At 43.8% G+C, this 14027-nt stretch overlaps 1 protein-coding gene across 1 annotated transcript; it reads right to left on the bottom strand.

The window, feature by feature from the left end:
- Positions 1–7732: 7732 nt before the first annotated feature.
- FABP2 (fatty acid binding protein 2) lies at positions 7733–13015 on the bottom strand. The gene is made up of 4 exons (XM_019534320.1): positions 12412–13015; positions 10919–11091; positions 9489–9596; positions 7733–8048 (listed from the first exon to the last, which is right to left on the bottom strand). The coding sequence occupies exons 1-4, from the start codon at positions 12476–12478 to the stop codon at positions 7998–8000; spliced, it is 399 nt and encodes a 132-aa protein (XP_019389865.1). The 5' UTR covers positions 12479–13015; the 3' UTR covers positions 7733–7997.
- Between the last annotated feature and the right edge of the window lie 1012 nt (positions 13016–14027).

The following is a 14027-nucleotide window of genomic DNA, read 5'->3' as shown; positions in this document are numbered from 1 at the left end:
CTGCTGGGGTGGCCAGGGGTCTTATTCAATCATTGGCTGCTCTATAATCGACAATGAGTCGGGCTTGGGTAGGGTTCGATGGCTTCATGATGCCCCATCCTGGTGACAGGTAACGGATTGGATTGGGTAACGACTTCTATTTGGCGCTTCGCAAGAAGGGTTTGCAATAAATTGTCAAGGCTTGCCCTTAAAGGTTCTTTTGTGGGTATCATCCGGAACTTCCATAAGTTTTTCCGGAGAAGTTCAGGGTGGTGTGGGTGAACCTTGACGGTGGGCGGCACAATGGAGGGCTCTCTAATCGGGAGGGCTTGTAACATGGATCTTCCAAGATGAAGTTGTCTTATGCCGCTCACTCCTAACAGAACTTGGGTGCCCAAAACGGCTCAGAATGACCTCGCTGCTGCTCGTACTGGTTTGAACGGTGAGATTAGGACTTTGACTACTGGAACACTTTCCGTTACATTCAGTCCTTGGACAAAGATATTGGTCCCTATACTAACATGGGGCAACGTGGGGGTGATAACGTTGACTTGTGCTCCTGTGTCTAGCAGTGTATGGTGGGGCGTAGGGACAGCTGCCGGGTCGGAAGGGTGGTGGTACCATATTGTAGTGTATGGCTGCTTGTCCCCAGGTGGGGCTCCCTAGCCAACGGCCGCTACTTATTTTTTGGGTGTCTCTCTGTTGCTTCTAGTCCGTCCTGGTATTCATCGTTCCAACGGAATCCTAGGGCAGCGCCTAACTTCTCTTGCGTCTCCTGGTTCAGTCGGTGGATTTGCTGCTTACTCATTCCTCCCTGATTGAGGAGGAACCCGAACATGGCGTGGTTTTTTGGTGTGCGCCGCGGGGGGTCTTTCGGTTGGCTAATGGTGTAGCAATTGGAGCCACCTGAGGACATGGCCATAACAGCTGAAGCGAGGCCACCGGACGGGGGGTCGACAGGCAGTTTGTGGAAGGCCTTGGGCATGCTACTGACTGGCTGTCCGCAGAATGTTTGTAGCCACAGGCAAGAGGTCGGATCATTAGGCCAATAAAGGTCACAGGCCGCAGTTACTTCCGCCAGTAGTATTGGGACTGACCCCGGATCGGAGAGGTATCGCTGAGGGTATAGGGCCACCTGTTGCTCTGGGGGAAGATTCCCTCTTGGATTAATATTTGGCTCCCAGTGATAATAACTGAACACTACTATATAGTTCGTCAGTTGGTCACGTCCTCTGCTGGTGGCGGACCTGGGCCCCTCATGGACTGTATGTCGCGTCATGGACAAAGCAATAACTACTAGTGCCGGGAGGGGAATTCATGATTGTGAATGGCAGCATTAATACCTCCTAATCCGGAGGCCCTGGTGGGGCTACGGAGCATCATCATGCTTTCTTCTTGGTCCACTCGATCATAACCAAAATCTATGACCATGCGGCCCAGCCAGACTAATGGCAGCTCCCCCAGGTGGCGGGACGTGGAGGTGATTAGGTCATGTATCTCTGTTTGTGACCTACTTCGCCAGGAAGTGCTTGTCACTGGCTGTCCTGCAGGCCCGATGGTGATCTTCGTGGTTCTTACCGGGTAGGCCCTAGGCGTAGCTGGTGTCGTTGGGGGCGTGGACTGTGGCACGTCAGGCGAAGCTGGCAGTTTCAGGTAAAGGGCAGATGGAGCTTTCTCTACCGGCCCACCCTCCGGACCGTTGTATGGAGGGGGCGGCGCTGAGGGCGGAGCCACAGGCTTCCCGGGCAATGGTGCCTCTGCCACCTGCTTCACTTTCTCTTGGCCTTCATCGGCTGCCAATTGCACCACAGCATGGAGTTGAGACTCCAAATTAGTGTATGAGCACACAGTATTTACAAAGTGCTGATACAGAATACTCAGGCACTTTGTCTTATCCCACGTGGGCCACATCCACTTGTGTGTGGTTTTTCCATGCGTCTCTAAGTCACTTATCAGATCTGCCATTTCATGTCCCATGGAGCCCTCCTTCAAGGGCGGACAGCGGTAGTTATCCGCGGGCATATCGACCCCAAGGCTCTTTAAGTGCCGCAGCCCCCTCGCCCGGGTCTCCTATCCTGTACCCCTTAACTTCCTTCAGAGACACTGCCCCTCATCGAGTGGACGGAACAAAGTTCTGGGGTCCGTCAACAGGCAGCCCAAGGCTGAGGGTAACCCCTCAAAAGCCCATTCCTTTTGGCCTTTCTTTAAGGACAAGTAGCCCTGGCAAGCTTTGGGAGCCGAACTGGCAGAGTGGTAGTTCATGTGCACCCACAATTCGGTGTCATCTTCGGTGGGGCGGCATCCCCTGCCCCACGGACATGCGGTGACCCAGTGGGTCTAAAAGTCCCGATCCTGTTCGTGACGCCATGTCACGCTGCTACTTGGTGTGTGTGAGGACCGGAGATAAAATTTTCGAGACTTTTAGCGGACAGTGGGGTTGTGCAAGTCGGCTTGCACATTGTTGCGATTAAACAATTGACAAGGAGCGGGTGGGGTGATGAAAAATCAAAGGGTTTTAATTATTTACGGCGGCAGCTGCGGGAGAGAGAAGACAGAAGCAGACAAGAAGAATACAACTGGCAGTACGTGCTGACATGTCACGGTGATAGCAAACAGTGTCTGGTGGTTGCTAATCGCGGACGGGAGGCAGAAGCTGGTGATCAGGCTAGCGTCCCTTGTAATAACGGAGCAGGTGATGAACGACCTCACTCGGGTGCGGCTAGGTGCTCCCTTATATTACCTAGGCGATGCACATGATGATCGGTAAGTTCGCCCTGTCACCTGTCTGGTTTTCAAAAAGCGTGCGCTGCAACTTTCTCCTCCTTGGTCCCATGACATGAAGGGCGGGGACTCCCGCCATCTTGTCGCCTTGCATATTAACGCGATTATAATAGGGAGATATCCTGCAGAGTTGTCTTTCTGCAAACAGAAAGTGAAGCTTCTCTGTTCAAGCCTCCTCTAAAGAAAATGTCCATTTTTAAACCAGAGAAGGGGGTTGTTTTACTCCAATGGGGGCCAACATGTTAGGCAGATGTACCCCGCACCCTCCCTGAGTGCCACTCCAAGCCCCTTCCCTTGCCTAATATGCTGATCTGCTTTCTCCTCCCACCCACTGCTCCCTGCTTTTCCTGCTGCTGAGCTGCGCATTCTCCTCCTCAGTTTGCTGTGTGCCACAAAGGCTGCCTGTGTCACTTGTGGCACCCATGCCACAGGTTGTTCTGATCCATCTCTATCGCTTCATCCCTGTGCTCCTCCCTCTCCATCAATTCAGACTCTTGCTACTGGTTCTGTATTACCTTGTCCACCTTTTCCTTCGCACCACTGCTGTGTACCCCTGCTCTTCCACATCCATGGGCTTGAAGCCCTGCTTTTCCAACTCCATGACCTCAAAGCCCTGCTCTTCTAGCTCCGTGGGCTGATATACAATCATTTTGACCAAAAGCATTAGGAAACCTACAGCTACACCAGCACTGCTCTTCTCAGGTTAGAGGAAAGCAGAAATGAAGTCGGTAGGGGGAGGTGAAGAGGAGCCAACATTTATCCTGTCAAAGCCTTTGTGATGTTGCTGCCCCCCTGCCCAATAGCCTGAGGTCGTCTCTGAGGCCCTGATGATGTCACACTGAAGCACACCCTGCAAGGTTGATGTCCTGACATTGGCCAGCCCAGCTGGAGGTTGAAGCTATTTCCTGCTTTGTGCACTGGGTCACCCCATTCATGCACTATGATTTGAGGGACCAATCAGGTGATGCATTGATACAGCAGAGGCTTTTCCCTAGGTGACCCTGACTCCTACAGCTTTGTAGGTTAGGAGGGAAGAAGGGGCCTGAGGATGAAAGCCAAAGTTTGACCCAGTGTATTTAGGAACGAGGTACAGGTTTTAATATTGAGAGTGATTGGCCACTGGAAGCAGCAAACAAGGGCAGTGGTGAATTCACCCTTGCTTAGTATCTTCCTCCTACCAAGAGCAATGCGTTTCTGGAAGATATGTGTTAGGCAAGCATAAGTGATACAGTCCATGACAAGAGCAATAGGGGGACCACATGAAAAGTCAGACTGACTGATCTCACAGACCCTACAGGCCATAAGCTCGATAGGTCTGCTGTCCAAGCCATGTGACCTCCTAGTGCTGCTTTGTCAAAGAAGATCCCGTACAGATCATGTCCCAGGTCCTTTCCTTCTCACTTACTCAGTGCAGAGAGTCCGTCCCCAAGTCACAGGCACAGGGAATATTCTAAATGCCTCCGACTCATCCTGCCCTGATCATGTGAAGCCAGAGAAAAACAGGAGACCATCTTTCCTAGAGGAGTATGCCATGGCACTCCTCTTCCAACTCCATGGGCCCTGCTCTTCTAGCTCCATGTGTTCAAAGCCTTGCTCTTCAAGCTCCAGAGGCTTGTATACGGAGCCTGGTGCCTCATGCCTTAGCAACAGTCTGAGCCTGGCACCTCAGGCCTCTGCAGTGGTCTGAGCTTGGTGCCTTGGTTCATAGCAACTGTCGGGGCCTGACACTTCAGGCCTTAGTAAAGGTTGAGGCCTGGAGCCCTTGGTGCTGTGCATGATTGGGGCCTCAGACAGTCCCTAAGCTCTGGCCCTCCACCTCCTTCTCCCCACAGAATTACCTGCATTCAGCTGCTGGGGCTGCTCTCACCACCCTGCTTGGCTGTATGCTGGCTGCGTGCGTGTGTGTGCAGATGCATGTGCTGCCCCCTGGCTGCTCACCCCAAGCACCTCCTTGCAGGGTGGAAGGCTTCCTTTAAAGAGGAAAATCCGTGTTTTTGCACATGAAATGAAAAACCTGGCTCCCTGGTATACATGCACACCGCTAGAGCAAGCTAGAAAATGAGCACCAGTTTTGAAAAAGGACTATCAGAACAAAATCCCGGACGTTTGTTCATATTTCAAAAAGTCATCTGGACAGAGATCAGAGGACCCAAAAAGAATACATGTCCAGAAAAACCCAGACATACGGTAGCCCTACGCTAAATAGTAATAGTGCAGAGTAATAGTGCTCACGTTTCCAAGAATACCGCTCCAACAGATCCAGGTTCTAACTCTGCAGTCTCCTAGAGCCAAACATATAGGATCATAGGAAAGTAGTACTGGAAGGAACCTGCCAAGGTCATCTAGTCCAGCCCCTTGCCCAAGGCAGGATCATTCCTAGCTAAACCATCCCAGCCAGGTGTCTGTCTAACCTGCTCTTGGAAATGTCCAAGGATGGAGATTCCACAATTTCTCTAGGTAGCCTGTCTCAATACTTAACCACCCTCATAGTCAGTAATTTCCTTCTAATCTCCAACCCAAATTTCCCCTGCTGCAGCTTGGGGTTCTGAACTAATAGCCCTGTGTTTTGCATGTAACTCCACAAACAAGAGGGAACAAAACGTTCTCTAGGCCAACAGTTGATATATCTCATCCCACCAAAATTGTTATGAAAATGGAGAATTTTGTCATTGTAATGTATAGGCTCAGGTATATGCATGTTGACCTTTTGCAGGCAGCTCAACAGCTAAATTCTTAAACAAGCTATGCCCATCCCTGACTATCAGGTACCCCGATGGGTTCATTCTTCTGATGGTATCAGGGCTTCCAATTCTTTCTGCATGATATTCTTGAACCAGTAGATGGAGCTGTTAGACACTTTGGACAAAAATACCTACAGATAAAGGGAGCTGCAGAAACCAGCAAAAAAAAATTGGCAAAGAAAGTCTTTGAGCATGCCCAGAAAGGAGAAAGACTGGGAGAATTAAGGAAAAAATATTCTGCAATAGATGCTCTTCCAAAAGACGCGTGTCTTTGCCAACTATAGGTAGGCAAGTTTCTTTGGGCAGATATGATATCTTTTATTAGACCAACTAAATACCCGGGGAAAAGTTCTTTGCAAGCTTTGGGGCACAAACACCCTTCATCAGGCATTGCGAGACTCTGCTGCTCTTCTGTGTTCTCCATGGTGGAAAAGAAGCTAAGGTAAACAAGACATTTGCCAGCTATACATTCATGACTAACTCACTCACATGTAGCTGTGTACCTGCCTAGCCAGAGGGCAGCCTCCTCCTCCCAGCTCAGCGTGGAGGTGCTTCCATGTACACACCACATGTGCAGTTGAATTGCAAACTGGGTATGTATCAAAAATGGCAGTTAGGTCACTGGGTAGCTGCCATTTAGGCATGTAAAGTTTCATGGAATTAGAATGGGCTCAGAAAGGAGCTGAAAGGATCACATGATACCTGGAAAAACCTTCCCTGAAGTGAGAAACTGTGCCCAATATGCAGTTTTTTAAAGACAAGAGAGTAAAAGGGATCTTGATAATGTTATATAAACATCTACACAGGAAGGGGGTTTCTGGTATAAGGGGATATTTGATATAGCATGTTCTTACGTTCTTCTAGCTTGTAAGAGGAAAGCAAAGGTTCAAGCTGCGGTGGGTAAAAGCAGTGGTTAGAACACTGAAATTGCAAGTGAATTGCAGTTGTTTGACAGTAACGGGAACTAACTATTGGAACTGCTTTGCCCCAAGGATTGCAGCAGCAGCATCATGATCTGCATCAGTCCTGCTTGTTTTTCTGAAATAAATGTTGTAGCTTAATCATCAGTCCTACAGCTCAAGAGCGTTCACTTCTGTGGCCAGGGAAAAGTAATTCTCCACTGCAGGATCTATTAGGCAATACCTGCGTTATGCCAGAGGTCAGACTGGATGATTACGGTGGTTCCTTTTGTGTTTTAGAATCACCATACATCACAAATTACCACCACATAGTTCAACCATATTCCTTCTCTGTCCATTTAGCCTGCCACCCCTCATCTCAGACAAACACTAAGGCTGACACTGAGAGATCTGAATAGAAACATCAAGGCAAACTGCTATCTATCCCTGGCAATCAGGCCAGAAGAAGCTCCAAGACCAGAAGAAGCTCTGCCTATCCTTATATGTATATTCCTGCAGCAGATGTACAGTGGTGAAAAAGTTTGTATCGTGGTCAAAAGAGTTTTGCCTGTTCTTTCATCTCATAGTTAGTATGGTTTCAGTGAAAGACACCATGAAAAAAAGGACATGAATACAGAAAGAACACAGAAGATGAAATTTCATCTGTATTCAACCAAAGTATAGATTATAGTAGAAGTAGATCTAATGTGATTAGTTCTACTACTAATTCCATCTGTTACAGCAGAATATAAGCAGAGAGAGGTAGTTAACCACATTACTCTGAAGTCAAGCAGAAGGCAGGGTACAGATGCACCTTATAGACTAATTGAATCAGAGATGCATAAGCTTTTGTGAGCTTCACAATGAAGTTAATCTATTCATTTAGTCTATTACGTGCATTTCTACTCTGCCTTCTTCAGTAAAATATGAAATACAGATGTATATGGGGCATTTATAATAGTTCTGTTATTTAAAATGTAATGAGTGTCTTTGATGTACCAGAGGGAGGGTTTTTTACTTCATAGCTTATTTGAAAAAACACAGTCTGTAAATTTGCAACAAAAGCTTGAAATCCTATTAATGTCTTTGACTTCTTAAACATTAACTATATTATCAAACTCACAATCTTTGTGGCTACGTACACAAAAACTTCTGGAAAGTATGTGTATGTAAAAGCCTCAGGAACTTATGAGCTTGGGGGTTTTTTTAAAGTTTTTTTTAAATTAATTATACAATCTCTTAATATGCAGTACACAGAGCAACAAGCAGCATGCAACAACATACACCTTGCAGCAATGAAAACAAATCACAACTTCAGTGTCAGTGCAGAAACAATATTATTTACAAAATGGAAATAGTTTTTGCAGCACTTAAACATGCTACATATCTAAACAGGTATCAATCTATAGTGCAAATACACCTGTTTTCTATTTATTTAATATTGGCAAGACTGGAAATGGCTGTTTTTACATCAGGGATGAGTGACCAATAATTTGGTGTTTGCTTGGGGGGTCTGTATGCATACAGTTGTCATGTATAATATAATTCTTCCACTATTTTTCTGGTTTGTCTTGGACTACCATCTTAGGCTTGATTCTTAACCCCTTTTAAAGATTCTCTTGGCTTCAACTCCTTCATATACATAAGTCTGTAAAGTTTAACGAAAAAAAAGAGTTGTTATCAGTGGCTTCTTCCTCTAAGATTTATTTCACAGATCCCACATTATTATCTATCACAGCATTACAATATTAGGGTACACTCCTGTTGCTACTTCAACAGTAACCCCAGCTCACTCATATGAGTAGTTCCACCAAAATCAAATAGAAAGACTGAAGGTTGGAACTGTGTTTTTCCCCGCCTTTTTAAAAAATCTTTCAGCCTGTATTAATTTATTCAAGTGAGGCAGGATCCTTAATGGAAATGGAAAAGTCATGTGACTTTTAAGAAATATGAGGCAAGTTTTCAGCTGTAACACACATTACTTGAAGGGAAAGTAACAGAACAGAGCAGAACATAAAAGTACATGTGAAAATACACACTCATTAATGACAATGAACCACTGATATACTACAGTGATAGGTGTCTTATAGGGCACATCTACACATGTCACTATGGTGACGTTACTGCGCCATTATATAGTACTTCCTATTGGAATCACAGCCCGTACTGAACTATACATACGATGCACGGTTATTTTTAGCAGCTAATTCGCTGTAGTGGTGTGCTATATCAGGGGAGCATGTTACTACGGTGATGTAGCTGCTGGTCACATATAAAGCCCGCTGATGCTATGTCACTGTAGCAATTGTTAAGGTGATGTAGCATCACATGTAGATGCGCCCATAAAGCACTAAACAGACACAGCCCTAGAATCCAGGTCTCTTTCAGAATGAGGTTGGATTCTGTGGGCTGCTATTTATACACATTACTTAGGACAGCGGTGCTCAACCTTTGGCCAATGGGGTCATGCATTCTGGCCTGAGGGGCTCCCTGTGTATCCAGAAATTTGGTGGTAGAGGAATGGTGGCAGCATTAATTATCAGCTTTTATGGGGTCACTGCAGCTGGATCTGACACGTGGTGTCAAGCCAGAGCATGGGGTCTGGCCACAGTTGGATCTGGCCTGCAGGGCTGGGGCAGCAAGTAGGGTCAGTCTGTGGCCAGATCCAATATACAGGCTCTGGCTGGCACACGGAGTCACGCTCTCTGGCTGACCCCACATGCTTCCCTACAATGAATCAGGCCAGCAGACCAACCTCACCTGAAGGATGCGGCAGAGCCTACACTACTTATCTGGCCTCAGGGGCTGGAGGGTTGAGCACCACTGACTTAGGACACATGCACTGAATTTAATCCACATGGGTAGGATAATATTTTAAAAAATGGCCATGTTTAATCTGTAAATTTTGAAATTCCAGTGGATCTTAATTTAAAAATGGCAGATGTTGAACAAACCTGGGACATTTTTAGAACGAAAAAGATTTTACATGCATTTCTCATTTTTCAGCTAGTTTTAACACAGGTCTGAGTTTATTATAGTTTGATATTTTACATTAACCAGAAAAACCTCCAGTTGCTTTTTAACTCACCTGAACCAGTTCATCGCCTACTATTTCTCTGAATGCCTTCAGCTCTTTGTTATTATCCTTCCTGTTGAATTTTCCCACAAGCTTATTTCCTTCCATGTTCCAGGAACCCTACAATGTAAAAAAATATATATATCCAAGACAATTGTATTACTATTGACTCATACATATGGCAGGGCTGTTAAAATGCTGTTAAAAAGCATGAAAAGGAGTTAAAGCAATTTAATATTTTTGCATACTGTCAACAGTCCTGTAAAATGGAGATACACTGAAACTATTTTACTGACTTTCCAACTCCAAGAAATTTCCGGATTTCTTCTAATTTGAATACTTATTTGTATACATATATATATTAAATTGATAGAAGTTTTATTTCTTCTGAGATCAGGGTACTGGTAAAGTAACCAGCTCCCAGGGAACAAAATCCAGGACAGTCCCAAATACTACCGAGACTTCCAAAACCAGAAGTTGTTTACACCACTACCCATTGCAGCTGTAACAGCCATGTTCACATGGTGCTGCACACAAACTAGCTCCCTAAATATTTTGGGAGTCCACCAATTTGAAACTATTTTTTTGAGATTTGAGCAAAAGTCTCTTTTTGTGGACTCAGTGGGAATTTTGAACCATAGCCCCCAAATTCAGGTTTGGTACAGAACATTTGGTATGATTTGTAGGTTTAGTATATATATTTAATTTAATGAATAGAATCATATGGCTGGAAGGGACCCCGAAGGAACGTTGGGTCCAGTAAAATACAAATAAGTCTGCCTCTTTCATTGACAGAGACAAGTGCAGCCTCTCTCGAATAACCACCCACCTTTCATTTCCCATTACATGGAGGGAAATACCCCAGTCACAAAGGATTTCCAGTGTTCAGTGTCAAGACTTTGACACTTCCCAGAAGCTGTGTAGCTGCTAAAAACAGCTGTAATATACTTTTATGGGCTCACACTATGGGTATATCCACAGTGAAGTCACTGCTCTGACAGTAGCTTAAGTAGCTATGCATGATCTAGCTTTAAACAAACCAGCTCAGGTACTGCTGGCAGTAACTCTGGTAGCACAGAGTTCAGTGCAGGCTCATTAGGTGCGTACCAAGCTTCTCAGGCAGGCTTTGTAGCTTATGCTAAACTCTGTGCAGTTGAGGTTATCCTGTTATCAGTACGAGCTGCAGTTACATCTTGACTGCAGGGTCAACATGACCTAAGTTAGACGGCACTGCTTATTTGGGAAGACTGGATTATTTTTATAGTGCAAATATAAACATTAAGTTGGAGGCCAAATTCTGCTCTCTGCTACATGAATACATGTACATACTTTACATAGATAGAGTCAAATTTTACATAAAATCAGAAAGCTAAATAAACCATTAATTCCAGAGATAACTTTAGTAAAAGTACAGGTCGAGAATACGAAAGTGAGCCTCTTACAGTAAGGTCAGTCCCATCAGCCAGGCTGTACTCAAATTCAACTCCCAACGTGAATACTATTTCTATGGAACGGAAAGTACTTGATTCTTTGATAGTGAATTTATTTCCGTCTTGCTGAATAGTGATTTTCAGGTTGTCATGAGCTCCTAACTTTCTCTTCATTACATTAACACCTAGAAAAACAATCAGAAAGAAACACATTAAATACATATCTATCCCATCAGGTCCAATAGGGGATGAATTTATTGTTAGTAAAGTTAGTGCAGGACTCCCTCAGACCAGAATAACTATGTTTTATCTCTTAACTTCCATTCATTTTGCAAAAGATTAAAGACTTCCACAGAGATAGGGCAGTGAAAAAAATCAGTCCCTTTGTTGAACTATTCAGGCCTGTGGAATGTATTCTCTGTTTTACTGTGTCACTCATCTCCAGGTTTCTAATTTCTAGATTTTCTGCACTGTGTTTCTTTATGTGAACATTTCCCATGAGTTATAAAGGTCAAACTCATTCCAGACGTAAACAGATGTTACTCCCAGCAACTTCAGCAGGGTTCACACCCGGAGTGACTTGGAAACTATTTCTCTTTCTACAGCTATGAGACCAGTTGTTATTTTCTTTTTCCTAAGCTCTTAATTTCATCGCAAATCACAACATTTAAATAAAGTAACTGGAAATACATTTCAATGTATATAGTTATTTGGAAACGAGTCTCCTTTTTTGTAAACTGCAGAAGATGATTCCCCCTCCGTCTTCACAGAGACTGAAACCAACCACCACTTGTAACAGGAGGCATTTTCAAAAGCAGCGTGCAAATTTGAAAGCCCAGTTTTAGGTGCATGTGTTACATCTCTTTACCGGTTGGCACATTATTGTGAAACTGTCTTTCAATGAGTTCCTCTGCAGTAATCTGCAATGTTCACCATCTAATCCTTAGGGAAACATCATATAGAATTTAATAGTGCTGAAATCAAGTGAAATTTACAGAAATTAAATAGGAATTTTGGAAATTACTTAAAAAACTGTAGCTTTTAAGATAAAATGTCTGCCTGTGTAATATTTAACGAAACGATAGACAGAAAATCATATCCTTGCTGTAGAATCCTATATAAAAGGTATTGGGGTTTTGTTTTTTTAATTCTATAGGTTTTTTAGGTAAATTTAGGAAAGTAAGAGAATTCCCCATTTATGCCAAAGTAAACGTGGAATAATTCTGCTTGCATTGACAGAGTTACTTCGTATTTACTCCAGTGTACCTGAGATCCAAAACTTACCCTGGAAATTAGCTGTAGAGGGAAAAAGCTGACAAATTTGGAGGTGAATACATGGTAGGCAGAGAAGTTAAAAGGCAGTATTAGACAGTCAGCAAATGAGCAGGAACACTAAAAGGCAATTGAAAGGAGGACAAGGAGGGCATCGCCAGCATTCAACAATCACTCTTAAATAGTTGTACTTAGAATTATCCTTCTGTGACATAATAGAAAATAAAGCTTACCCATCACCTCCATGAACTTTTCATAGTTATCACTTCTGTCTACCTTCCAGGTACCATCAAATGCCATTTTTCTGATCAAAAAGGGAGATTTCTTGTGGTGCTTCTGCTCAACCTGAGATGTAGTTCAGATTTGCAACAGGAATATATATTCTGTTTTATCTTGAGAACAATTTACAGGATGATGTGGCTGGCTAAAGCTCAGATGGTCACATGACTTCCTCAAGGTCAAGTCATTGTAGCTTATTCAGGTGACCTATAAAGATCTCTCTCTGTTCCACCTCACCAAATCCCGCCTCCCAAAAGATGAAAATATCTGTACTGTTCTTTCTTTGGCATATAATAGTTACTAGATTCACTTATACATGACACTACAATGGTAGTTTAAATCAGCAAGCCAGTAAAGACAAGGATTTAGGGGCAAGTATATTAAGAAAATGTATTACTGATATTAACCTTATGCTTCTGGGTGTGCCTTTATATACTGAAGAAAATAAACCAAATGTTTATTCAGGCAACCATACACAAACCTAAACTCAAATGCTAATATGGGTTGTGATGGGAAACTATTCTATATATGTATAACTAGCAAAGGGAAGAAGTAAGTAGAAAGAGCTATTTATTGAGTTCTTGAAAAATATTTATTTTGGAAACTACCTATTCATTTGTAGCCACCCCAAAGAACAAAAGGCTAGAGAAAGCACGTACTAGATAAAGTAGATCACATCTGGAACATCTGCTGTTGAACTCATGTCACCTGGTTTCACAGCTGAATGTTGAAACATCTCCCTGTGTGGAGGCTGCAATAGATTTACTTCACTATGAATAATGACTACTATGGCAGCAGAGAAATAATCAATGGATTTTGTCAAATTCATGGTCTCCTGGTTTGTAGCTCAGGAAATAACAGGGTATTTTCTAGGAGAGGCTTTTTCAGTCGTACACATGCTCACAAGCCTGGTAATGCATGAAAGACATGACAAATGTGTGAGCATTATGAAATATTCGTGATAACTATCAGGTCTGAGTGTGCCTTTATGGGGTCAGGTTTAGAGAGAACTGATGGGGACCAGGAGGCGGCACAAAAACCCAGGAGGGATAGTGAGTGCTCTGTATACACGGAGACCCAGATATGCGTTCATAGCATATGAGTTGAATGTGATACATGAAAGGGTTTTGTAAAGACTAAGCTGAGATTATATAGGACGACAGCAATTGTCTTCACCAAACTTTTGAGTCATACGCCACTGCTCAAGTGTTGGGTGCTGGCTAAGTGTTAGCTCCAGGAAGGTCTAACTCCATGATACCAGATTGAACTCTGGCTTCTACACAAGGTAATGAACTTCCCCCTACACGCAGAATTGTAACAGTGCCACTTGTCATTGCAGGAGCTGACATTTTGCAAGCACTGCAGACTGCAGCTTGGACAGACAGGCTTCATTAAAAGTTTAATGTCAAATGAATCAAGAAAGCTATTAGGATAGCCATACCAAAGGAAAACCCCAGTCAGTTTTACTTTGTAACCAGTGTCTGAATTCAGCTAACCTACCAGAGAAAAAAATACAGTTAACACAAATAACATCTCCTTCCCTTATTTCCTCTGACAAAGTAAAAAGAAA

This window comes from Crocodylus porosus, unplaced genomic scaffold, assembly GCF_001723895.1.
Source record: "Crocodylus porosus isolate Cpor-Errol unplaced genomic scaffold, CroPor_comp1, whole genome shotgun sequence".
Lineage (NCBI taxonomy): Eukaryota > Metazoa > Chordata > Crocodylia > Crocodylidae > Crocodylus > Crocodylus porosus.
This window is presented reverse-complemented; position numbering and strand designations above follow the sequence as displayed.